This window comes from Dromaius novaehollandiae, chromosome 3 (genome assembly GCF_036370855.1).
Source record: "Dromaius novaehollandiae isolate bDroNov1 chromosome 3, bDroNov1.hap1, whole genome shotgun sequence".
In the NCBI taxonomy this organism is placed as follows: domain Eukaryota; kingdom Metazoa; phylum Chordata; class Aves; order Casuariiformes; family Dromaiidae; genus Dromaius; species Dromaius novaehollandiae.
The window spans coordinates 104,618,916-104,645,943 of NC_088100.1; the positions used below are offsets into that span (position 1 = coordinate 104,618,916).

General features: G+C 41.4%; 2 protein-coding genes across 2 annotated transcripts in view; one reads left to right on the forward strand and one right to left on the reverse strand.

Moving 5' to 3' along the window:
- KCTD3 (potassium channel tetramerization domain containing 3) overlaps nucleotides 1-16,349 on the forward strand; it is a 28,923-nt gene extending 12,574 nt beyond the window's left edge. Inside the window, exons 9-18 of the mRNA XM_026102353.2 lie at nucleotides 341-531; nucleotides 4,957-5,072; nucleotides 8,873-8,960; nucleotides 9,106-9,222; nucleotides 10,289-10,459; nucleotides 11,656-11,811; nucleotides 12,839-12,935; nucleotides 14,417-14,601; nucleotides 14,688-14,826; nucleotides 15,180-16,349. Of these exons, the coding sequence (XP_025958138.2) occupies nucleotides 341-531; nucleotides 4,957-5,072; nucleotides 8,873-8,960; nucleotides 9,106-9,222; nucleotides 10,289-10,459; nucleotides 11,656-11,811; nucleotides 12,839-12,935; nucleotides 14,417-14,601; nucleotides 14,688-14,826; nucleotides 15,180-15,765 (1,846 nt within the window). The 3' untranslated portion in view covers nucleotides 15,766-16,349. The remainder of the gene's footprint in view (nucleotides 1-340; nucleotides 532-4,956; nucleotides 5,073-8,872; nucleotides 8,961-9,105; nucleotides 9,223-10,288; nucleotides 10,460-11,655; nucleotides 11,812-12,838; nucleotides 12,936-14,416; nucleotides 14,602-14,687; nucleotides 14,827-15,179) is intronic.
- A 398-nt stretch (nucleotides 16,350-16,747) lies between these two features.
- USH2A (usherin) overlaps nucleotides 16,748-27,028 on the reverse strand; it is a 407,004-nt gene continuing 396,723 nt past the window's right edge. The window contains exons 68-72 of the mRNA XM_064509686.1: nucleotides 25,788-25,871; nucleotides 23,773-24,017; nucleotides 22,028-22,099; nucleotides 21,302-21,529; nucleotides 16,748-17,413 (exon numbers count right to left, since the gene is read on the reverse strand). Coding sequence (XP_064365756.1) covers nucleotides 17,321-17,413; nucleotides 21,302-21,529; nucleotides 22,028-22,099; nucleotides 23,773-24,017; nucleotides 25,788-25,871 — 722 coding nt within the window. The 3' untranslated portion in view covers nucleotides 16,748-17,320. The remainder of the gene's footprint in view (nucleotides 17,414-21,301; nucleotides 21,530-22,027; nucleotides 22,100-23,772; nucleotides 24,018-25,787; nucleotides 25,872-27,028) is intronic.

Genomic DNA, 27,028 nt, shown 5'->3' on the forward strand with positions numbered 1-27,028 from the left:
TGCCTTGATTGCATTCAAAGGTTTATGGATATTGCAGTCCTCCTCTTAAGCCACTTCTGCAGGCTGCATGGCTAGAGCACAGCAGTCAGTGGTGCCTCAGCTAGGATGCAATGTTGAAGTGAAAAAATGGAAAAAAATGGGAAAAAGTGTTAGTTATGTCTTCTGCTTACCATATTTTAACATTTTATATGTGCATGCTTAACTAGAATTTCAAACCTGATGTTTTGTAGCTTAGCCTGTAAGACCGGAACATCCACCTTGGGTCAGACTGGGATTTAGCAGTCTGTTTCTGGATCTCTAATCTCTGCTCCCTATTCCCTCCCTGCTTTCACCCTTTCAGAATCAAAGAGTCTTCTGGGTGGCAGCAAGTGTTCACAAGTCCCTATCTGGACTGGACAATTGAGCGAGTGGCTCTCAATGCTAAGGTGGTTGGAGGGCCTCACGGAGATAAGGATAAGATGGTTGCAGTTGCCTCAGAGAGCAGCATAATCTTGTGGAGCATTCAGGATGGTGGTAGTGGCAGTGAAATTGGTAAGTATAATTGCTTGGTTTTGTTTGGTTTGGTTTATTTTCTTTTATTTACTAGAAAGAAGACCATGAACTTATTTTGAGGAGTCAGTAATGTTCAGTAAGCACTTTCACAAAGTGACAAAACAAGATGCAGTACAGCAGCATGTTAGAGCATGTTACCTTTTTTCTCTGTCTTACTAGAGGAATCCTTTCTCAAAATCAAGAAGAGGGATAATTAAGTGGTCCCTTTGCTGGGCAGACACTAGCTAACACTACTCAGTTCAGTCTGAGTTTTTATGTGAAGAAGCGAATTAGATTTAAACTTTTCACTGGATTTGCATTCAAACCTAGGTGCAAGGGAACTTCTGACATGTCAAGCTACAGATAGTGAGTAGTTCTCCTCTTTCCTTGCCTTTGTCTTATTAAAGCCATATTTTACATGGAGGTGATGAAAAGATTTCAGTTTTCTGTCAAATGTAGTTCATAAATGGAATTCGAGAGAGGATAATTTATTCTTTTAATAACTTGGGTGTCTAGGTAGGGGAAAAGCACACTCTGCTGCCTGAAGTATATAGGAATTACTGCTTGTACTTCTTGGTGCTGAAGGACACGTAATAAGAAAGGCTTTAAAATGGCAAGAAGAGATTTTCAGAAGTAAATATTCCTCAGTACTGATCTGATGGCTTTATCTGACTCACTGCTGTTCAAACACAGGGCAAGTTTGGGAGGCAGTGAAGGGGATGGTATTAGGAACTTTCTCTAGCCTGAGCCCTGTTGTTTGAGCACTGCCATTATGCTAGTAACAGTCCGTTTTCACTGGCAGCAGATACTGTGATAAGATGTTAAATAAGCTTAGTACAAAGCGTGATGGCAATTTTCCTATGCAGACACTTCTCTGAAACTGACTGCTGAGTTAATTGGTATTTAGATATATCTACATACTTGAAGTAGTAAGAATTAATATGGTCATTAGTTAAAGTCAAAATGACCAAATTTAAGTTTTGATACATTTGCCTTTACTTTAAAGGAAGAGTTTACTTTAAAGATGCTCAGGCAATTTCTAGTTTTGTTACTGACTGTTGCTTCTCTTTATGTTGAAATAAATGGGAGCACTAAGACGGTTATGAAGAAGGGGAAAGGCAAAGGTTTTGCAAGAGGTCATGCAGCTGAGTACTGGCTTTTTTATTCATGATTCATAGGGTTCTTATATGTAATCATAATCAGCAAAACAGAAAAGGATACTCCATGTTATTTAAAAAATTACAAAATGTGTGACTAAGTTGAATGTGAAATCTCTATTAGCATGGAGTAAATATTCTACCTAAGGAGCCTTTTTTCTCGTATGCTCCCTTTGACCAAATCTTACACTAATAGGCAGGGAAGAGTTAGCATGACAGCTGTAGTACTTTAGTAGGTATTACTTTAAGCACTATGCTGTTCTGTTCTTTCTGTAGGAGCACTGTTTTCTGGCTTGACTTTGCTGCTTGGGTTGTCAGGATTTGCAATGAGATACATAAAGCAAAATACCAGATTTGTGGAAATGAAGTATAAAGATATGAAAAAAAACAAAGTGGACTTCTGCTTTAAATCAAAACTCTAAAACATGGCAACATCATAAGGTTCTGACAACTCATACTATGACTAAATGTGGCAACAAACTTAAAGAAGCAGTTTTACTAAACAGGCTGTACTGTGCTGAAGTGGCTTTGTGAAACAAAGTAAATGCTATTCGGTCTATGTGGAAAAAAATGTGCCTAAAGGATTGAATCTTTAGTCTGACTAACATTAACCAGACTGTACTGTTCCTGTTCTGGGTTAAATAGGTCATGCTGCTTGGTTTAATGGATTAAAATATGTGTGTTTAATAGTAGTAACTTAAATATAGTTGCTTGTCGTTTTGTTGTAGCGCATGCTTGCAGTCCGGCTTTAGGTTAGAGATATAGTACATTGCTATCATCTTGTGAAAGAAACTACTTGTTCCAAACAGTCTTTGGAGCCTGGTGACAGCATACTCAGAAAATTGTGAGGGCTGGCATCTGCATTATGGAGCTCTCCCAGAGTGCTCTCTTTCCTTTCAATATTACTTACGTAAGACACTGCTGCTAGATTGCTGCTGTAAGCAGTATTTTACTGAGAGGGGCCCTTAAGACAGGAGCCTGTCATTACATATAGCATTGTCTCCCCTGTGAATGGGTCTCAAGTTTGTTGAGCCTAAGCAGGACTGACACTTCAAATTCCTCCAGACCATTCAAGCTGTCTTCCTCGATTTCCTTGAACCTCATCCTTCTCTGGAGTAATCAATTCTAGTTGTTTCTGTGGATTTTTTTATTATTGCCTTTCTTATGTGCCCTGTACTGCTGAATCTTATCTGCATCAGATGATTATTTTGTGCCCTGGAAAACAGCTTAGCATCTTAATTAAAACATAAGTATACACTGAGCTTCCTGAGGTTCACTCTTGGGGTGTGACAGAGCCAAGCCTCTTGGTTGGGAATGGCATTTTGTTTATTTGAACTTGTCCAAAATAATGTTAGGAAGTTTTTAAGCTGTAGGGCACTCTTATTTATAGAGTGGTGCTGCTGTACCAGTTAGAGGATGTTAGTGAGGGGTGATGTAAGTATGTAGAGTGAGTAGTGTAGAGTAAGAAACTTGCGAGTGAAATTTGGCACTTGGTAATGTAATGTATCCCCCATAGTAATGACTTTTACAGCTAAAGAGGATGGGCATGTACTTACCAGCCATTAAAACTTAGTTTGGAATTACAAGCTGAGTCACTTACAGGGGCTGTTTGCAAGACTATGGAGCAGCCAGACTTGGAAATGATCTCAAACCTCTTTAGTTTGATGTATCTTTTAAGTAACATGGTACAAAATAAAGTATGCTATCCAACATTGCAGTTCAATAAAAATAATCTTATTGGACCTATGATGAGACTGGGAAGCTCTGAAGGGAGAGGTCAGATTCCTTGGGAAGGTAATATATGGGCTTCAGTAAACGTACCCATTCCAATTGCAGTTTGTATAATGAGCAGAGGCTATCCTTGCTCTGGGGTGCCTTTACAAATTGTGTTCAGTTGATAGCACCCTACTGTTTTAGGTGTCTAGCTGCTCAGTAAGCACGACTTATTTTTGCTTTGTTTGTGTATTTGACCAAATCATAATACTTTAAAAGCTAGTAGACATACCAGCACTGCTAAACCTCATGGTGAAATGGTTACAAATGTGAAGAATTTATTTGGGCAAGATTACAGTGAAAGATGTAAGCTAATGATTGCCTTTCCCTTCTCTCCCTTCACACCCCCTGTATAGTTAAATAATAGATTCTCAGCCTTACTTGCAGTTCTCTTGATCAGATACTGAAGATATCTGGTGAAAGACAGGATGGAGTGGTTAACATTGTTTTCTTGATATTTAGGAGCCTTTCTGAGATGTGGAAAAGCTCAGATGTTAAGGTCTCATCATCAATGCCTGTCATATTTTGCAGTGTTTTGATTTTTATCAAATGAAATGTTCTTGATATCCCATTTGCTCTATTTAGAAGGCCAGCATTTGCTGGTAAGTCTTACATTCCAGATATTGAATAGTATGTGATGATTGGTAAAAGTATACAGATTTAATAGCCTATACTCTCTACTCATGGACTATAACCAAGCTTAAAGATCTGTAGATGACAAGAAACAGAAGGAAAGAAAGAAATAGGCTTTTGAAGGCTGCATATTTTTTCAGCTCAGATGCAGATGTTCATATACTTCTGCTAAAAGAGAAATTTAAATGTATTCAACTAGTATAGCATCGAGATTACTTGATCTTTTCTCCAGAATAAGGGTGAGACCTTGTAGCCTTATTTAATTTCTAAAACATGTTTTAAGACTACACCTATTTGATTGTACTTAAAAAAAAAAAAAAAAAGAAAAAAGAAAAAAAAAAGAAAACAACAAAAAAAACAGGAGCCTGTAATACTTTAAAAGGTAATTGTAAATCTGTGTGGCACAAATCTGTCTGTCTAGCAAAAACTGTGGAATTACTGCTTCTTAAATGACACTTCCTAGTCATAGATAAATAAAAACAAATTAACCTACTTGCTGTAATAGGGTATTTTTTTATGCCTTAAGATGTATAAAGCCATTTGAGACTCTGGATTACAAGCGGCTATAGAAAAATAAGGAAGACATATTTTGCATAAGCTCTTCTTCTTTCCCTTGTCTCCTTTCTCTTCCCCAATAGATGGATGGTATCAGCAGGGATGACATCATGCTGTGGTTTAATTTAATGGAATCCAGTTTTCCTCTTGCATGGTGTATCACCTTGTGCACTGGGAACCCACTTCTGGCTGTTCATTACCTGCTGCAATAATAAATGTGACAAATGATAATAGTGGAGAGATTCCATTGTTACTGTTTTTTTCTCTTTATTTTAGATGAGCTTCACAGACTCTTCATTTTTTGTAGGAGTGTTCAGTCTTGGAGTCCCCGTAGATGCCCTCTTCTTCATTGGCAACCAGTTGGTGGCTACTAGCCATACAGGGAAAGTGGGAGTGTGGAATGCTGTGACTCAGCACTGGCAGGTGTGTTCAACTCAGACAATTTCTTTCTGCATCAGTTCTAATAAGAACTATGTCGTTCTGGTAAAAAGAGAATAAAAGAACGTGTGAAATACTTCGTTTTCGGTCCTGACCTGTGTTGTGGAGTCTGCCACCTGGGTAGCAGGGTACTGTGCCTATGGGTAGAATGTTGTTGAATTGTTTGGTGGTACTACTAAGCATGCTTTTTAGGCTTTTAAATAAAAGCGCATGGTGCACTTTGGAGTAATAAATGTCACCTATGAGTATATTTAAACTTCCTTGTGCAGCACTAAATTTGTAAGTGGTGTTTTACAATGGGAGACTCTCCTTCAGCAGAAATAGACATGGTGCTTGAAAGATTGATGTCTTGCATCTGGATGCTTTTGGCTGCACTGACTTTATTCCTGTTGTCAAAATGCATATTAAATAGACAGATCCTTGGAGTCTGTATGAGCCTGAGAAAAGAGTTGAGCATTCATGTAACTAACAAAGCTTGTATTACAGCCAGATGTACATCTTTGTGGCACAAAGACTGGATGCAATAAAAATCCAAAAATTGCCTTGCAAATCTCAAGAGGCAGAACTGACCTGGGGCTCACTCCCATGTCTGCGGCCATGTTTCCTGGCTGAGTTTTGATTCAGCCCTTAAGTGACAGTACTGTTAACAAATAATACAGACAATAAGCATGGGATAGTGCTGCTTCTCCAGCAGACACAGACATGTTAGGTTGGTCTCAAATTAAACAAAATGTTTGTTTAAAGACCTATTGAAACCTTGCAACATATTCTGTTAATAAACAATTTAATGCTGCATGATAAGTTGGAATTTGATGATATTTGCTAAAGGAGCAAGTTATAAAGGAATAAAAACCATTGTCCCATTCATCTGCATTCTTTATCCAGGTGGAGGCACAGAAAGCTTTCCAATTACAGTAATTATTCCTCAGTTCGATTGACCATTCCTGTGGTGGTGAAAGCATTTCTTACTGAAGAACAGAAAATATTTAGAGGTGGGCATATACCACAAGATGTCACAAAATAAGTTTTTTCAGGGGAAGGGAATAGTTCCTTTTTAAAGAAAAGTTTCAGGGTGCCTTCTTTGCAGCAGGCTCTTTCGTTTGTATTAGTTAAGGAGGACCTATAGGAAAATGGGGGTTTTCTCATCTCCTTTAAGAACAAATTATTCTTGGAGAAGAACCCTGTAAATACTGAAGCGGTGGGGTTGTACCTCTGACCTTTAAATGCCTCATGAGAATGCCTGATATTTGCATAAGTGCTTTCCATGAGTTGCTTATAGCTTTGGGCTTTGAATGTAATCATACTTGTTGCAGTGTGAGAGGTTTTGAAGAGCGGAGTGTGCCAATGCCCCATGCAGACCAAGGGCTTGGTTTTATTTCACATTTTCTTTCCTGATGCCTTTCTGTCTTTTTTCAGAATTGCCTTTTCTAAGCTCTACTTTAAGAAGGCTTATTTTGTGCCAGCTATCTTTCCTTAAGCTATGATTTTTGCATTTGATATAATTCATCCCGAGGATATGACTCTGACCTTTGTCTCTAATTGGTTTTGTCATCTCCTTCCCAAGTCTTGTAGATTTGAGCAGACTAGCTGAGGTGGTTTCCCTAGTACTTATTCCTCTGGCAATATTTTGGTGGCATGCAACAAGGAGAGGAGGTTGTGGGTGCTAGATATGTCAGCAATGAAATATTTAGTATAGGAGTGCTTAAAGGAAGCAGAATACTTAGTGTTGTAGAACATGAAGTAACAGAATACAGAAGCAATAGAATAGGACAGAAAACTTCCATTTGCTAAGTGAGGATTCTCACTGGCTGTGTTCTACCGATGACTGTTGTATAATGTTGCTCGGTTTCTTAGTAGAAGGGGAGTAGTTCACATCTCAGCAGGTGCAATTTCAGATTCACCTCTGCTCCAGAAGGAAGGACCCCCCTTGTTTTGTCTGGTCTTTCTGACCTGGTTGCTCAGTCTCTGCTGTTGGCAGCATTGTAGAACCTCCTGCAGGGCTGGTGTTCTCGATGGAAGCTGTTTGGATCCTCTTGCTTAGCCCTCTCCTTGCAGTTATAATGCCATCTGCAAGGGGATGAGTAAAATGGTATATCTGTGGATGGGCTGCTTCTGCCTTCATTAGTTTTATAAACATTTTGCAGATGGGAGAACTTCCTTATACAGCTTTTGTCCACGGGCACACTGTACCCTGATCCAGAGACATTTAGGTGCGGAGATCTTAGTTTCTTGTCCTTCTGCTCTTTTCCTGCTTCTTTAAAGTAGTCTGGAAAAAAATCTTTTGAGACAGAGTTGGATCAGATTGTTTGATGCCTCATTTAATTAGGTAGAGTGTTGACTGAATTGTGGGAAGAATAGTGTATTTGAACAGTTCTATCTGAAAAAGAACTATGTAAAGATGTTAAGATCAAAAATAGCAATTCCTTTCAATGGTTGGCAAGGATCTTTCTTCAGGCCATTCAATTATTAGTTATATGGGGAAATTCCAAGTGCTTTCCAAGAACAATTTATTTTTAGCTTTGGCTCTGCGCTGCATTTTGGATAAACTAAGAGCATTGTTGTTGAAACTAAGAAAGAAGGGCAAGTGCCTCTCTTTTTCTTTCTTTCTCTCTGAAGATATGCAGAAGCTATTTTCATTTTGCAATCTTTTGTAAGGCTGAGCTATAAGCTTAGAGAATGTTTTGAAAGCTTACAAACTCTCTTTAAACCAGTACCATTTCCTGATTTAGAGTAGTAGCTGTTTGGAGAAAAAAAATTTCTTAACCAACAGATTCATTGTAGGCATTTTGCAAATGATTTTGTAAATCTCTGAAGCAATCAGAAAGATGCTGCTGGCCAGAGAGAAATGAGAACTTAAGCTAAAATTTCCATGAAATAATATTCAGTGTCCATTAAATGGACGGATTGAAATATATGGAGTGCAGGAAAAAAATGGTATGAGGTCACGCATGTTTTGAATGCTCTGGATAAAATGGCTTTTGACTTGTTCTTCATCTGGGATGAAGCAAGAAGGTTGCTTGGGATTGGGGATCATAGGTAGGATAAGCAAAGCTTTTCCTTTGTCTGAGACCTCTCTGTCCCCCCTGAGGGAATAAACACTCCTCTGGAGCCTGGAGAGCAAAGAGAGGTTTGACCTTAAGTCATAGACCAGTGAGTGAAATATGACAGGGTTGCCTTCCAATTTACTTGATGTGAATGGACTGTATTGTAAAGGTGAAATCCTAATGGGATTGGAGTTTTTTTTTTTTTTTTTTTTTTTTATTCCCTCATTATATGTCTGCTGGAGGCTTAGATCTCCTTGTAGATTAGGAGAGGGCCACAAGGAAGAACTGTAGGTTAAGGAAGGCTTAGGAAGGCAATGTTTAGTTCCTCTGCACAGCAACCTCTTAAGGAGTTGCCAGGGAAGGGGAAGTAGATGTAGGACAGAAAGTGCTAAGTATATTCATTTGGATATTGAAAAAAATAGCCTTCCTCTCTTGAAGCTTAGTTGCAACCATTTAGTAAGTTTTGTGCCTCCTCATGGAGAAGGATCCCCCAGAGCAGTTGTCAGTTGTGCTGGCTTGAACGCACACTTTTGATGAACTCCATGACTTAAGATTTGGTTTGTTAGAGGAACACAGATAAGCATCTACCAGCAGTACTTTACGAATGCTATTGTGTGTGCGTCCGCAATAGCTTCAGACCAGCACCAAACTCAGATGGTCTTTAACAGAATGTACCCCAAATGTCTGAAAACTGAGGAAGGAGCAACCTAACTTCTTGGATTTTTCTTCTGTTTGCACTAGGTTCAGGATGTTGTCCCTATCACAAGCTATGATACTGCTGGGTCTTTTCTGCTTCTGGGCTGTAACAATGGCTCCATCTATTATATAGGTAAGATATGGGGACAGGGCAGAATAAAAAGGAAGTGGTATTGGGAAGCTTTGTTCCTAAACAAACTCTTTAGTCTGATTGTTCTAAGTCACATCAGAACAATGCTGTCTATTCAGAGAAATAAACAATTTTCTCTTCCCCACAGACATGCAGAAGTTCCCATTACGAATGAAAGACAATGATCTTCTAGTGACAGAATTGTACCATGATCCCTCCAATGATGCTATAACAGCACTCAGTGTCTACCTCACACCTAAAACAAGTCAGTATTGTATTTTGTTGATGTTTCTTGAAGCTCAGTGAGGATCTGTTACAGAGGCTTTTTTTTCTTTTTCTGAATGGCTTTTTTCTACTGAAGCATAGCAGGGTTAAAGCAGCCGTAATAGCACTGCACATAAGCAATGCAGTTTTCTGTATTGTCCCCAAATGAATGTTGAACATTGGGAGTAGCTGTATCCCTCTCACATCTGTACATTTGTACATATGTATAAATGGGTGCATATGCTTTAGATATATGTACATATATGCCTGTACATAATGCATTATACATTAATATATAATGTAATAACATAATGCACTGTACATCAGTGTTTGTACATAATGTACATTTGTTGGTTTTAGCACTTTTACACAAGATATGCACTTAGATTATGACTTGTATTCACTGAAATACTGTGAGTTATTGGGGGGAGGAAAGAGGACCTTGCCTTGCCATCAAACTTTCTCATAATCAATACAGCAAAAACTATTTAGATATGCAGCAACAGCTACTGAATGATGTTCAGTTGTTGTATCTATGTACTTTTTTGTAACTATGGTACAGCTATCTTTTAAACTGGAAAAAAACCTCCCAAAAAACCCAGCTTGGAGGAACTGTTTATTCCCATATCTTTATTGATACCATAGTGACCTTTTTAACTGTAGTCATCCCTGTTCTTGCCTTGCCTTCCCATTTGCCTCCCACTAAGGCAGAAGTAAACAGTCTGTGGCACATATTGACCATGTCACTGTGAAGAGTGCCAAAATATCCTCTTGGAATGTAGAACAACATCTTTAAATGACTTTCTTTATCCCTTCCTTTAACCTCCAGGAGGGAGGAGAGGATAGAAGGGAAGGCTGTTAAGATAGAGTTGAAGAGCATAGTATGGAACTGAACAAACTTTTTTCCAGTGGTGCAACTTGTTCTCTGTTCATGAGGGAAAGAAGAGTAAATGATGTTTAAAATAAGTACCTCTCCTATTGTAGAAGCTTGGAAGTACTGTTCTCTGTTGCCTCATTCCCTGCCCACAGTAAGACAAGGGGAACAACTGTATTCTTGCCCACTGTAGGTGTAAGTGGCAATTGGATTGAGATTGCATATGGCACCAGCTCTGGAGCAGTGAGGGTGATTGTACAGCACCCTGAAACAGTTGGGTCTGGACCTCAACTCTTTCAGACTTTCACAGTTCATCGAAGTCCTGTTACAAAGATCATGCTCTCGGAGAAACATCTTGTGTCAGGTAATTTTTTTTTCTGCACAGAAGTTTGTATTGGTGGTTCTTCCCTCCTCCTGCCCCCTGAAATACTTGTATGCATTGCCTCATAACTTGCTTTGTTTCCACATATGATAGAAATAGGTTGGCCACAGTTTTGGGTGAGATTTGCTTGGATCCTCGTTCTTAAAGTGAACACTTCTTAAAACGTTTGGCATTTAAAAGACCTAGGTTTTATTTAAACGGGTACTAGAACAACTAACTTTCTTTTGTCTCATTCAAAGGTTGCCATTAGTGGGGAGAAAAAGAAAAAAAGGGTTTTAAACAAACGTATCCCTCTCAAATCTCCTTGTTGTGGTCAGGTCCTTTAGGTCTTGTATTGCTTTAACCTTTTAGGAGCTTTCTGGGTTGCAGCAAAATGTATCCGGTAGAAATAAAGCCTTCCCATGGCTTCAAAGGCTGTCTGTGCCTCTGCTTTTCTCCACAGTCTCCCAGTCTTTGCTGTGTTGCCCTATTCTACACTTTGGACAGTGCCTGTCGCACCTTCCATGGAAGGTGCAATCTCCCCTCCCTCTGGAAGAAAGAATCTGTCTGGCCTGGAGTCCAGAAGCCAGGGCATGAGGAGAGATCTACTTTCTGCTGCATTGCCACCCCAATTTATTTGTAAAGGAACAGAAAACACAATATGTAATAAGCTGCAAACAAACAGCCCAGAGGCCATCTGTTCCCCTGCAACTTGGAACTGATTTGATGCTAAACGCGTAGTACCAATGGAAAGGGCACACCTGCATGTAGAAAGCTGAGTAACTGATGAATGAAATAAAAGAGCAGACTTATGTGATGAGGTTTATGCTTTCAGACCGCTCTTATGACATGTGTTGTCCTAGCATCTGCACACACAGGACTGAAGTGTGCTGTAAGCTCCTGGTGCTGGCTCTTTCAGACCTTAATGTCTGTAGAATATGTTGTGTCCCACCTGCCCTGGTTTGTTTCTTGAATTTCTGAGGGAAGAGGCAAAAGTGACTAATAGAAAAAAGGACATCAACAACAATTCATAGACTGTTAGATAATTGTCTAGAGTTGCTACATGACGTGACATTCACTAATTCTGCTTGGTCACTCGATCTTGTAAAGTTATTCTATAGAAATTGTAGAGAAGCTTGTCTTGAAAGTGTTATTATCCCTTGTAAATGGTATTTACACATCTTTATCTTCCTTTCTAGTTTGTGCTGATAACAACCATGTACGGACATGGACTGTAACTCGGTTCCGGGGCATGATTTCAACTCAGCCAGGCTCAACACCTCTTGCATCATTCAAAATCTTGTCCCTGGAGGAAGCAGAGAGTCACGGCAGTTACTGTTCTGGAAATGACATTGGTAGGACATCTCTCAAGTGCTCTGTGCTGGGCCTGTAGGTTTACTGGTCTCATAAAGGTTCAACAGTGGCTTCGAATCCAGTAACAAGCAAGTCAGCTGAAGCTCTTATATACTATTCTCCCCTTGAAAAGATGTTAGGGAGCTGTAAGACTCATCTGGAAATATTTACTGGTTGGGCTTTATAAAGTGAGTACACTTAGGTGGGGTTCATTTAAAGGGCTCATTTTAAAGCTGACAAGAAAGAGGAGGAAAAACTTTTTGTCACAGAAACTATATGTCTTCATTCAGCAAACTGAAGTAGCTTTTTACTTTTCTTTTAAATAGAGAATGATAGAAAGCACAGGACACTGCAGTGAAGCAGATGACAATGGCAAGATTTGGGTTTTACTACAAATTCCAGTTAACTGTTCAGCAGGGGTTAAATCATGCACGGTTGAAAAATTCTTAAATGAACTTGAAATTGTGACAAAGTTTGCTGAGGCCTTCAAACTACAGAGGCAAACGAAAAAAAGAATGCATCTGTAGCAAGATACTCAAGCTATGCATTTGATAAATATGGGTACACAGATACCCACAGGTAGTTTCCTTTGTCATCTGTCTTTGAGTCTTGCAAATGAGCCTTTGATGGATAGGATGCTCATTGAACACAGGGTGGGGTCAGTAATAGCACAAGAAATCTGATTTGGCTGTTAGACTTCTGGAAGCTACAAAAAAAGAAGGCGCTTATTCTTGTTATAAAGGCCTAGTGTAGGGCTTTGTACTGACACAGTAATTCCTGTGTGAAACAGGAAACTCAAGAGTGTTTTTGATTTGCTTGTTTTAAAGGACACCCATTCTTAAGATTTGTACCTGTAGAGGCATTTAACTATTGGATGGCTTTTTCTAACTGTTGTTATTCTTTGGTTCCCTGGGTGTGGTGCTTTAAAATAGCAGTAGTCACACTGATAAGAATTTGGATCCTCAGGAGTGTGTGGGGAAGAGGGTGAGGGAACTGAAACAAACAAAGTGATCTTTCTCTTCTCTCTAGGACCCTTTGGTGAGCGTGATGATCAACAGGTCTTTATTCAAAAAGTTGTTCCCATCACCAATAAGCTTTTTGTGAGGCTGTCTTCTACTGGGAAAAGGTACCTTTATATTTAGAGTTTGAAGTGGGAAAGGAAGGGGTCTCCTGAGGTGGTCAGGTCTCCCTTTCCATGGTGGTGCTTGCGGGTGCCTTTAGCAGGCTTCTAGCATGCTTGACAGCTGTGGCTGAAGTCAGTTTTGTTTGTCAATGACAGAACTATATTTAATCCTTAATCTTGTATAACTTAGAAGCCAAACAGCATTTTGAGAAATGTGATATCAGAGAGACACTTCATATTGGCTCATTGGATGGGCTCACAGTGCAAGTATCTGTGTGCTTATACAGAACCTGTACCTCTCAGCCTTTGTACCATACTAACATTACATTTCAAAATCAACGCTGACGTTGCTGGTGGCAGGGGTTATGCTGCTCACAAAGGTGGATGGGGATGCAGCCTCTTCCTTGCTTCCTTTGCACTTGTTTTTGAAGACATGAGATCCTTAAAACTAAGAGCCTTAAGTCTTCCAGGTCAGCTATGCAATTGTTTGCTTAGGCTTACCTTTGTAATACTCCAGTACATTGCTATAGAGGCAAAGAAAGTTGCCAAATGTCCACAGCTGCTTTTCTTCCTGTTAGGCAGATATCGGAAATGATGGTGCAGCTTTGTTCCATCTCTTATTCCTTTGTCTCTTGCCCAATAACTTTGGATCTGGGAGCAAATATTGATGCCTTCATGCTTGTTGAGTTGATGAAAGGAGCCCTGTGGATTACTCATGTGCTTTTTTTCTTTTTTTTTTTCTTTTTTTTTTTTTTTTCTTAAATACTTCTGTCTTGTTTTGTATGTGATGGAGGGTTTTTATTAGATGACTTACTTTGGGTAAAAAGCGCAATATAGGGGGCTGTAAACAGGTTACTCGGAATACACGAAGCTTTGCTATGGGGTCTGGCTTGGTTGCTTAGTTTTGGGAGTCCTTTCCCTGCCACTCCCAAGTTCACTTTCTAAAAAGATGGGGGAAAAGTGACTTGGAAGTGGTGATCTGCCATGTCAAGCAATACTGCAGTTCTCATAAGACAAAATTTACCGGTATAGGTAACCCTGGTTTCTCACTCTCTCTCTTTTTTTTTTTTTTTTTTTTTTTGGGGGTGTGTGTGTGTGTGTGTATCTTTTATGCGGTTAAATGTGTTGATTCTACAGGTTAGTTTCCCAGCATGTCCAGCCCTGCCTCCCCTGGCCCCATAATAAGGGGCTGTTTGCTGTCAGTTTTGTGGCAACCTCGGATTTCTCAGCATTGTAAGCATGGACATTTGCCCTATGGGGTTCGCTAATAAAAATAAGCAGGATGCCGATGAAGTAAAGCTACTGTCTGCAATCAGCTCTCTGCTCAGCATGCTGGTCATGCAGGGGAGAAAGGTGTTTTGGTTTTTGTTTGTTTTTTAACAGGAAGGTTCACACCTTCTTAGATAATCAAAATAGTATCAACTTTACTGGCCAAGCTCTGCCAAGTGCAAGTGTTTGGTGACCTGGGGTTTCTCTTCCTGTAGAATCTGTGAGATCCAGGCAGTTGACTGCACTACCATATCGTCGTTTACTGTGAGGGAATGTGAAGGATCCAGCAGAATGGGCTCCAGGCCACGCCGCTACCTCTTCACTGGCCATGCAAATGGCAGCATCCAGATGTGGGACCTGACCACAGCTATGGACATGGTTAATAAGAGTGAAGACAAGGGTAAGTTGTGGTGTGGTTCTTTTTCTGTCCTCAGATGTGCACAAACAGTGTAAATGGACTCAGGCACTAAGAGCTGCCTCTTTCAGATGTTGGAGGTCCAACAGAGGAAGAGCTGCTGAAGTTGCTTGACCAGTGTGACTTGAGTACGTCTCGCTGTGCCACACCCAACATTAGTCCTGCCACCTCAGTAGTTCAGCCAAACCGACTGCGGGAATCTAATTCCAGGTAGGTCATAGAGGGAAGGCATTGGCTGCAGACACCAAAGAGTTTACTTTTCAGATAGATGGAGACTGTTTTGGTGACCTGAATAGTGCAGATGAGCCCCTGATTCCATGACCTAAGTGTTTTGAACTACACATGCATATACTCCTAGATTTCTGTCGGTTTATACACATGCAGATTAAAGCATCTTAAGAGAGTGTGAAGTAAGTGATTTGGAAGCTCTTGTGTTGAGCTGGGGGTTGAGATGAATATGTGGCTGTTCTATGGAGAGTGGTAGTAGTGGGCAGGAGCAGGGTATCCAAAAGAACTGGCTGCTGTTCTCCACCTAAGATCTACTCTCTTTGTTTCTTCTGAAGCCTCCAATTGCAGCATCATGAAACAATCCACGAAACAGCCACGTATGGTTCTGTGCGACCTTACAGAGAAAGTCCCCTGTTGGCAAGAGCAAGGCGGACAGAGAGCTTTCACAGTTACCGGGACTTCCAGGCTTTTAACTTATCCAGCAAAAGTCCAGTAGAAAAGGCATCTGCTGCAAATGGCAACTCAAGCCAGACAGAGGCTAGGAAGGCAACAGCGGAGGGCAGTGCAGCTGACAGGAAGGCAGTTGTGACAACAGCACTTGAAGTGCGAGGCACTGGCATGACAGATGCAGGTGGGTGTTGCAGTTCAGAGGTTCACCGGCTGCCAGAGAGTTCTCTGGATCTCAAAAGAAGAGGGCCAGACGAGGAGAGCGAAGCCAAAGCAGAGAACAAAAAGAAAATGGGGTTTGAAGGAGCTGGGTTCCTGGGAAGGAAGAAGGTGCCTCTCCTGGCCTCTGCCCCACCAATCCTTGCAGAAGGTGGGCCTGAATTACCTGGTGCAGCTTCTCCATCACCTACAAAGACAGCTGCTTCACCACGTCACCGGAAGAATGACTCATCCTGCCAAGACTATGGCTTGTGAAAATGTGGCTGGTTGCAAAGGAGAGGTGCAGGTGCCCTCTGGCCAGTAGCAGACGTAACACTGTGTGGTGTGGGTTTCTTCTTGAGTGGGGTTTTGTTCTGATGTCCAGAATGAAACTTGCAAGGAAGCAGGTTAAAAGAAAGCACCTGGCTGCTGCCAAACATTTGATGAGTCCTCCACATTATGTATGGCTTTATGTGATATTCCAAAATGTAGTACGGTACTTGGTCCAAAATATTGTTGTGCATTCTTGCGTAAACATGGTCAGGCATGTGCTATATGTTGTGATTATTTTTGTTCGGGGGGGAAGGGAGGGTAAGAGAGGAATACATAGTTGCTTAATGGAAGATGTCTTTTAGACACAGCCATGCACTACTCTGCAGAGCTGCTGCTGTCTTGGCTGGTTTCTGCCTAATTTACAGGGCAGCCTCCATAGTCTTGTTTTATGAATGGGATGAATATGGCACCCTTGCTCTGTATGCTGCTGACTGAGATCTGAAATGTTTTGTCCAGATTAAGGAGGAAGCTATTTAAAATAGCATATTATATTGCCTCTTATTGCTAATAAATTGCCAGAAAGTGTTGCTTGTGCTTTCTGAAAATGGGTAGTATCAGATGATGGGTTTTGCTGATTGTGACTGAGAGCATGCATAAAAATATGGTTGATGTAATACCCAGAACTGGCAATCTCTTGCGGGTTTCCTTGTCACTTTCTCTGGAAAAAAGGACAGAGGTGAATATGGGAGTAGGTCTACTGTTGTGGTATAATAATTCTCAGTTACAGGTGCCTTGACATGATTTTTCCTACCTGTGTTGCACTGGCTGCTTGATGTTTGTTCCTAGTTCACTGGGGGTGGCGAACAAATCTTGTTGCCTCTAGATCAGTAATATGCAAGTAAAGGGGAAGGCTGTGACAGCAAGTGCTAAATAGGGAGTGGGTGAGGAGTTTTTCTGCCTTTGAGAAAGCATGCTTAGAGTTGAGTGTTATTTGATGGCTTTTTTATTATTATTATGTTTTTAAACTTGAACAGAGGAGTGGGAAGAGAGAGACAGACAGAAAATGCAAAGGGCAAAACAACTCCATAGGAATTCCTTCACTTGTTCTTTATTTGTACCCACACATGAACACAATTTTGTGCTGGAGTTTGGTCAGGCCAAGAAAAGACAGCTGTCCTGCCAGGAAGGCCACTTTTAGCCACATGCTGCATTTTGGACCTTTTTAAAAAAAGACTCAACGGTGAAAGGTAGAAAAGAGACAAAGATGAGAACCTGTATCTTCATAGCCTTTTGCTATTGTATGACTTAGGGATTTTCAAACTGTTCTTATCTTACCTTTTCAGGATGTCAGTACTAACACAAAACTTAACATACAGTTAAAGAAGAGGGGAGGAAAAAGAAAAAGCTAACTAACTTCCCCCAATAAACAGTTCTTCTCTGTCTTAACTAGTGGGCATGGGGTAGGGAAGCAGCAGCCATATGCCCTCCCCAAAGTCCATGCAGGCTGCTTTTGGCAAGACACCCACTTTCTATTTTCTAGAGAAGGTGGCTGTGGTATTCAGAGGTGGGTATCGGTGAACGTGGTATGCTCTTTGGTGACTGTGCTGAAGCCTTTGATGACATTGACAAGATCCTCTTCATCTAGGTATCTCTAGGAAGAAAAAAAAGTCATGTTAAGCCACAGCTGTACTAGACCAAAGGAGAGCTTCTTCAGTTAAGTCTACCCCCACACCCACACAGGCTCCGAACAGTCAGGTCAGGTAAATACATTTTTACCTCTGTACCTGTTTTGCTCTTTTTCCCAACACAAGCTAAGAACCTAAAGCATTCAAGCACCTGACCCCAAAACACCTAGGTTTTCATAGTAACAGGTGAAAAAAAAAGTTACTTGATATCATCTTATGAACAGTAAATAAAAGCGTATGTTACAGTGTGGTGGAGAAGTCAGAGAGAGATGTAAAAGAAAAAGAATACATGTTTACATTTGGTTTTGTTACAACAACCAAGTCACCAGTGATTTAGGTAAGATCATGTTCCTTGAGCTTCTAAAAGAATGCCTCAAATCCCTCAAAATGCATTCATGCTAATGCATTGAGCCAAATTTCTGCCATATTTTCTGTATAATTTTCAGAGGGATGCTCAGATGCAAGGTCTGTCTGCCTTCAGTGACTTCTTGGGCATTCCTGACTCTCCAATGAAAGAGTGTCAGGAGAAACATTTTGACAAAACAGTGCTATTCTTTTACTATTTGGGGAAGGGCAGATAGTGCAAGCAGGCCTCTCGCACTGGCAGTATGAGGTCCCTCAAAGGAGAAGGGTTTGCATGTGCTAAAATGTAAATAAGAAGATAAAGAAACCTACTGAGGGCCTCAGAACCACCTCTGCTGTTTCTCCATTTCTGTCCTGACAGCTTCCTCTTGCAAAAAAGAATGCCCCATGCTGCCCTCCCAGTCCCCAGAAATGTTTCTTTGTGATATGCCAAAGCACTCTAGCATCATCTGAACCAAGCATAGTTGCTGGCTTCCAGCTTGCTGCTGCTTTGTCTTTCTTTGTTTCCCAGAGCTTGGTCCAAAAAAACTGCCTTAAGCCAAGGAAGAGTTGGACTCAAGGGTTTTCCTGAGTCATACTATACACCTCCAGCTGTGCTGCTTGCCTTGTTGCTTTCCACACAAACCCCTTTAAGAACAGAATATACCATATCCCTGCAGCAACTGCAACCAGAGGGGTTGGGGGGGGGGGGCAGGGTGACATGTATATGGACAAAGGGGAGTCAGTCAGTGTAGCCACCAACCTGGAGTTCCAGGAGACAAGTTCCTCAATTAATGATGTTCTTCAAAGGAACTAGTTAGCTCCAGAAGGAGTTGGAAGCAGGAGAGAAATAAACAGACTTGTTCCATAGAGAAAAGAGAGCACCAGTATTGTTCTGCAGATGCCTGTGCTAGGACACTTCAACCATCCAATAGATTGAACAGCAAGATGAAAAAAGGTTGCCGGGGCGGGGGGGGGGGGGGGGGGGGGGAACACGACAAAACTTGCTAGCAGCCCCAAATTACTCGGCTTTTTTTTTGTTTTTGTTTTTTTCCTCTCCTCTGTATGTGCCAGGTTTGCAAGCTAAAACAAATCATAGTGTTGGCACTAGGAAGCAGTTAGGAGCAACAGTTTCCATCAGGAAGCCATTCTTTTGGCTAACTGGGTTTTATAAAGGAATATCATCCTAGGTTGACTGTGAGGCTGCAAGAAATAAAATCATGAGGATAGGGTAGCTGTCAGAATGAGGCTCAAAATCAAGTCAAAAAAAAAACCCCCCCACCAATTTGAATGTTAGGAACTGTGAGGAAAGGAATGGAGTGATCAAAATAAAAAATCACTATGCTGGGGTATAAATCTGTGCACATACACATCTTGAATATGCACACCTCAACAAGGATATGGTGTAACTGCAAAAAGATCAGAGAAAGGTGGCAATAGTAGCTAAAGGAATGGACTTTTTCTGCAAGCCTAATAACCAAGTAGGCTATGTGGAAAATGTGCAAAGGGGAGAGCAAAGCTATAAAGGAATTCTCTGAAACTGAGGGCAGCATGAAGAATGCAGGGAAGGTTGTCACCAGTCTTCCAGCACAGGTACTAGTGGCTGAAATCACAGAAAACTAGCAGAAGAGTCTCAAACACATGAAAGAAGACAGCTCTGCGAAAAGCTTATAGTTAAGTAAGTAAGTTGTGGAACACCTGAACAGTTTCAAAGGTGGCCCAAAGGTGGCAGCCACTGAGGGCAATGAACTACAAAGCCAATACTGCTGGCTCAGAAAGTCCATGAGATAGCTGCAGATCAATGCAAGCTGTGCACCTGCACCTACAGGAGCCTGGACCTAAGTATCACGATATGCTTACCTTGGCTTTATCCTTGGTCCTGCTGTTCTTTCTTACAGTCTAAGCTAGTATGGCAGCAATGGTAGTGACCCCTCAGTAGTACAGCATACATATAGGTTCCAGCTCTTCTAAATGCTTGGACCATTGAAGAAGAAATTCCAAGGAAGTGGCTTGGATTTATAAGTAAGTGATACCATCCTCCTCCAGCTCACTTCATATTTTGGACAAGAGCCAATCAATCGGTGACAACCGTATATGCCCACTAACCTTATTACTACTTGACATGCCCTTCACACCCATCTGTTTTTCTTTCTTTTTTTAAAGGAAGAACTTTTTAACTTAGCATTAGCTTTGCGGGGGGGGGGGGGGGGGGAAGGAATATTTCCTTCTCTCTGGCCCCAGAATCCATTCCAACACATTTGCTCAGGGGAGGCTGGGGGCTGGCAGTGGGTTGGTGGTGGTGGTCTAGATATAAAGCCTATTTCCTGGGGCCAAAGAGGAATGGCAGTTGCCATTCTCCTAGACTCAAGAAACATAACTTATACTTGAGTGTTCAAGACCATTACAGTGACACTGGGCAGTCCTGTCGTAGTCGCCTTCCCTACAATCCCCAAACCTCTAAGGCACACAGCTTTGTAAAGTATAAAGAGCAGCTTACAAGTGTTTACAGCATCATGGCCTCTTGAGGCCTAACCAATATGTCAGCAGTAGTAAATGGTGGCAGACACACTCTGTTTCTTAGCTTGACTGACAACGGACTATTCAAGAGAAGAGCCTCTTCTCATGTCCAGGTGTGGAAACAAATAGCCAAAACTGAATCCACAACAACCTTGATTTGGCTCTTGACCAAGAGAGCCAACTTCTACCACACTGATTCTCTCCCACTGCAACCAGACTACATGGCAAACTTCATTCTGAGCATTGACTTTGCAACATTTACTTTCCTGCCCTCCATGGCGAGTACTTGGCCATTCTTCAGGCTGCAGAGTTGCTTTTGTGCTGGCAAGTGGTGCCGACATCTTAAGGAAAAACTCTGCCAGTTCCCTTGGCCTTTCAGAAGAGCTGTAACCTCTCCCATTTCAGAGGATAGAAGCTTTGTCCTCATGTGTGCCTCTCCTCCGCCCCCCCCCCCCAGCTGTTTGTACCCATAGGACTAGAGTTTGATGTCATTTGTTGTCACTGCTAGAAGAGCTGAGGGCTCCTGTGATGGCTGCATAGGGACAGAGTGGGTCCCCTCAGCACTCCATTACAAGGCCACAGAACAGGAGTCACGAGACCACAAGCCTCTACTTCTGGCACTACATGTGTGAAGGATGCCATGACAACCCTATACACATTTGCTGAAATGCATGGAGAGAAAAGCCTGTAAGTTCAAGATTCACGCACCCAGTAGGTCATGGAGTTATTGGTGCAATGGAAACTAAGGACTGATGTGCAAGAGTGTGGACCCTTTACATCCTATTAGAGCAGTATGTGGTCACCTGCAGCTCCAGAAGAGAGTGGTAGGCAGGAAGGTTTTTGAGGATCTGATCTCTGACCATATCCTCCTAGGTCTTGGATTATATCTCCAGGTACTTTTGATAGAGCAGACAATATTTTCATGAGTCTAACAAAACATACAAATTGCTAGCAGCTGACACACAACAGCATCACGGAGGAACAGGAGTTCTTACCAAGCCACGGCCACTGTTGCCGTGATTACGAAGAATGGCATCCCAAGGTGATTCTTCAACAGTAGACTTTTTGTCATAGATGTCAATCAGTTGGCTGACACTACGATGAAGAGAGGCTTGGGAGTACCTGTGACTTAGCTGACTCGGTATTTGCGCCACAGAAGCAATATGGACACTGCGGTTGCTTGTGGGAGAACCAGCTCCTGGGATTTTAGTATCTGCCAGCCCCTAGGAAGAAAGCAAAAACCAGTAAATCAAAAAAATAAAGGGCATGGTCTCAAACACTTCAGCTAACAAAACAAAAGAAGAAATCAGGAGTGGAACAGACCAGAAAAGTCCATGCTTCAAAAATCAAGCACAGATATAAACAGAAGGGGGAAAAAAAAAAAAAAATGGACCTTTCCCCCTTGTCAGACAATCATGTAATTAAAAAAAAAAAAAAAATAGGTCAGGCATTTCCCTGACCTTTTTTTCCTCCCCCCCCCCCTTTTTTTTAAAATTAGCCAACAGGCAGAGGTCCAAGGGTTCTGGATGATACCAGAATGATACTCCAGACTTGCACAGCAAGAGCATGCTAGCAGACTTGCTCTTTCTCAGTTAACATGAGCAAGGAGTAGGCATTCACCCACCAGGAAAAACACATGCCATGTAAGATGCCTTCATGCATGTTCTTTGGTTCAGCTGGCACATCACACATCTCGCAAATCTCCAAGCTAACAACTCTACCTCCAAATGCATTGTGTAACTTTTGAGAGTGACACTGCTTGATGAATCGGATGTGTCAGCAACAGTCTCAAACTGGGATTAAAGAGAGGGAGGAAAAGCATCAGGGCAGCGTAAGGTGCAATGCAGTGTGCATTCTGTTCCTTACAGAGGTAGTGAATTAGCTGCAGCTCACTGAAGGGAGGGGGGAGGGCACTGTAGCAGGATGTGGGGGAGTAGGGAAACTGGCAGAGATGAGGTGCTATTTAATTTTTAACTGGTCATCAAATACTGTGTGGGCAGCCAGCATTCTTTGCTGCATGACCTCGCTAGCAATTGTAAAACACGAGCAATTGTACCACTTCATAGTAGCGCTATCCTAGCTTTCCAGATTAGTCCTTCAATTGATGCACTGTAGAATCTTCATTTCTATTAACTCCATGAGCTTTTATAAAAAAAGAAAGAAGAATAATAAAAAAAAGGAAAGGGCAGGAACTTGAAAAGCAATTGTGCAGGCATGCCAACAGCAAAGACATTTTAAAGTCAAGCGGAACAACACAATATGACAGACTGTAGAAGAAAAGGAATCAAAACCATGAGACCAAAAAGGAAGTTTCTTACACTCTTAGCCCTTGCCAGGAGAAGGGACACACTGCAAATTCCATTGTTTCCAAGAGCTGCTTAGTTGAGGCACAGATGCAGCTTCTTGGCACTGAGCCAAGAAGTAACAGAATGCGTGAAGGATGCAGGAGTCACTACCCTGCTTGATGGCACTTACAGGGAAAAGAAGCTGAGAAGTGACAACAGGAGTCATTTTCTGGCCTATGTCTGGGAAGAAGCATGAAAGGGGAGGGCACTGCTGTTCCAGTTCTCGGTCTCATAACAATTACCATATTCTTTTTGCCTTGCTTTTCATCAAAGCGTAGAATAGTACTACTACTCTTTTTGTGCATGGTGGAGCATGTTCTTCATGCTTTTTTTTTTTTTTTTTTTTTAAAGAATTATAACGTTATCATAACAATAATACTAAGCCTTTGCTTTTATCATGCACCAGCAGTCCCTCTCCCATCCCTCTGGTGCTCCCAGTGTGGCTTTGTGTGCATGCATGCACACAGGCACATTTTGTTAAGGTTCCCAGCTTTTTCCTGGTCGGACTCACTCTCCCCCAAATCTTCCTGGAAAGGAGCTCATCTGAGAGCATTCCAGCTGGGTGGTGTGTGGATACTAGAAAGAAAGACTCTGTTCCTAAGTTCTGTTTTTTGCAGAAACATTTCATGGAAAAGACTGTCAAAATTGGTCCTGGTTAGCCATTCACAACAGATAGTTGGGTCCACACAAAAGGTTCTTCTGAAAAGTATGTTCTAGTACCTATTTTCTTCCAGCATGCCTCTTTGAAAACCTGCCTTTCAGATGTCATAGCTTACAGAGGCCTTTTCTCCGCAGCCCTACTGCAGATGACAGCTAACACCACGTGGGCAGCAGTAGGTTTGGATCTTTCTGTTACTACAGATCCAAATTTTGTCATAAGGCATCAGAAGCACTTCAGGTCCTGCAGACCAGGTGCTGCAGGGATCTTTCTGGACTAAATGTCTGTAGCTGGGCTCTCTGTGAGGATACCTCATACCTTCACAGGTAGACCAGACAGCCTCTTTCCAACCCTGGACAACCATCCTTTGCTAACCAAGAGTGCAACAAAATGATGAAGGTAAAAATGTCCAGATAAAAGAATAGGAAGATGGGTGCACAACATTGCATTTTGCCCAACGTACCGCATGGGTTTCACCTGACGAATACACACTCATTGGTGATGTTCTTTTCTGGAGTGGAACTAAAGGAGGTCTGTCTCGAGCATAGGGTTGCTTGTGGACTTTCCTTTGAAGAATTAAGGAGAGAAGAATAGCCAAGAGGATCAAACCTAGAACTACCATCAACACTGCAAACCACAGCTCATTGTAGAATTTTGCACTTTTGGCCTCCACTTTGTCCTTCTCTCCAGGTGTTGTCAAGATCAGACCTGTAAATATCAAGAGGGAGTAGGGGAGAAAGGGAATGTTATTTGAGAAAGCCATTTAACAATATGCTATCCCTTTTCTGTCTAATAAATTAGGCAGAAATTTAAGCCAGTTTGTCGTCATGTGCTTATTTGCACTTATGTTCAAGGTGGCATAATGGTTCAATATGCTAGCGGGCTATAATAAAAAGCTTACTACCCTCAAGAGACCCTGCTTAAAGTTCTGGCATTGCTGCTCAGGCTGGAAATCACCACTGCATCAGCAGCTCCTGAGAAAGCAGGCAGTAGAGGTGGAATGCAAAAAAAAAAAAAAAAAAAAAAAAAAAAGGAAAAAAGGGTTTTCCATATAACCTTGAGGAGTGGAAATGACTACAGTAATTTCAGAGAGGTACAGACAGAGGACATTCTCTCTCTCTCTCCAGCACAGTGCCAATACTAGGTGGTGGCAGGCCTGTATCATTAAAAGGAGAGTGGGAGAAAGACTGAATAGAAACAAGTGATAAATTCATACAAAACAAAACAACATGAAACATCCTCTTCCCCAGCTTATTAGAAAAATCAGCTACTTGGCTTTGCTCACACATGACACAAGCATCAGAAATTTCAGTGACAGGCTTTCCTGGTTATTTGCAATCCAACATGTGCATCCAGATTCTTTGCTAAAGAATTCCCATCATCTTCACTTGCAAGCTCACGCTGCAATTTGCCTGTGCTGCTGATCCAGTTGGCAATAGACTCTGGGTACAACCAGCAATCAAAAGAACAAAGGAACTGACTGTGGAAGGTGACAGATGTAGAGCAACTGGGAACATTTCACAACACCTCTACTGCAGCCTTGCCTGAAATTCTGCAGGAGGATGGAGCAAGATCATGAAAAGGGACATGATGGAACTCCTGTGCAAAGAGCAATTGCAAAGACAAGGCCCATCTGTTTTAAGAAGATGCTGAACAAGAGGCAACTCAACCAATAAATAAATGAATAAAAACAATGTCAGAGAGATGCATGAGGACAGAAAATGGTTCCAGCTTAACTTTGGTTCCCAGAAAACTGGGAGATGGGAAGGACGACGGGAAACTGAAACTTTTTTGTGGTTGGCATCTACAAGACAACACACAACAGCTGACTTGGATTTCATCACATCAAACTATTTTGATTGCATGAAACAGGCAAAGGGCCTGGACGGCAGGAAAGCAGTAGGTGCTATAAACCCGGTCTTTCCAGTGTGACTTGTGACACCATCTCATGTGACATTCTCATAAACTGGTTAGGGAAACATGTCCCAGGGGTAACTGCTAACCATAAGTGGCTGAAGCATCATACATAAAGAGCTGGTGCTTTGCTTCTTTCTTTGGATGGAAGGACTTGTTGAGGGGGCAGGGAGAAGAAGACAGGATGTGTATTTTCACTGTCAAACTAAGGAGCAATGTGGGAGGACAGGATTAGAATTCAGTATAATAATTTGGAGCTAAAAATCTGAAAAAGAACAGATACTATTCACTAGGAAAAAAGCACTACATTTGGGAGCAAAATAATTGACTGTGTAAAAATAAAAGAAGAAACCATTACAAGGCCAGAGAAAGGCTCTGAAGCTGATCATGGTGTAAAGAAACGGAAATTCATGGGAATAAAGGCCCATTATCTGCATACCTTATACTTAAGGCACTAAGGATCTACGGATGAGATTCCATTCTGTCTGGCATGCACTACATATCAAATGCCTACCACAAGCACATAAAATCAGTAGGTTCTAGATAATTTCTTCATATATTTACCAAGTCCATCTCCAGTGCTGTATTTGATGACCGGTGTCATGGCGGTCCCTTCATCAGTGATACAGGTCACTTGAAAGAAAAAGGCTAAGCAAAAAGGTTGGAAAATATATCAGCAGGAGAAAACCAAATTCCTTAGGTGCTATTTTTCCACCATGATGTCTTTACTGATGAGTACAGACAGCCAAGTCTGAGAAAAGCCAAGGTATATTTGGGCATAGCACATAACCCAGATGAGCCCCACATCAGAGCCTTATAATCCCTTGTACGAGGGTATTAAACTTCTAAACTATAAACTATGGCAGATCATAAGTAGCCCCCACTATAATGTTGCTACAAATCATATTCCCATTTTACCACCCAATCTTCTCTCTTTCAATGACATGCAATTAGCAGCTTTCAATTTATCCATCATTGTGCCCCAAATCCCTCATGCTCAGTTCATGGCTGATTCAGACTTGTTAAGAACTTTTGAGTTTAAAAAACCTAAAAAAGTATTAGCATCATTGCAGTAATTGGGAAATAAAAAAAAAAAAGAAAGAAATCCCTTAAATACCACAAAAGCATTTAAAAACAGACAATATCTTTTCTTGTTTTTTACCCTGTTGTCAGAGTTTGCTTGTATTTTGAAGGCCAAGAATTTTTGAAACAAAAACTGCCATTCAAAACACAGCTGATTCCAAGAGCTGCCGACTTAGTTTGGTTTAAAGAAAAAAATCAGGCTCCAGTCTTTTCTGAAGCTGATGACTTCCATGTTTTTTCAACCCTGAAAGGTGGAATTGCAGCCACAGTCCAGGATTTGGGAAAAGTCTCACAATGAACAAAAGCATTATCACCCAGTCAGGTAAAACATTTAAGGGAAGCTTAGCTCCTGGGTGTTTCATTTCAAGCATCTGCTTCGATGCAGTTCAGTGATCTGGGCCACAGCATTCAGCAAAGATTCAGAGGGTAGTCATAGGTAGCTAGAGCTGTTTCCTAGATTTCCATTCATTTCTCCACTTACAAGGAAGTGCAGTTGCAAAGCCCACAAAATGAACCTCACGGTATCTCTTAACCAAGCTCTTGGTTATCTGGTTGGTAGAATCTGGATTTCAGTCCTCCAGCTTCTTCCCCTATTCTACATACCAGATACACATGAGAACAGTTTTGATATTTTTTTGATATTTTTAAACAGAGGGGTTGCATTCAGTTAGCAAGTGACAGGTGTCTTTAGTACACTCCTGTGCTCTTAGCTTGGGGTGGTT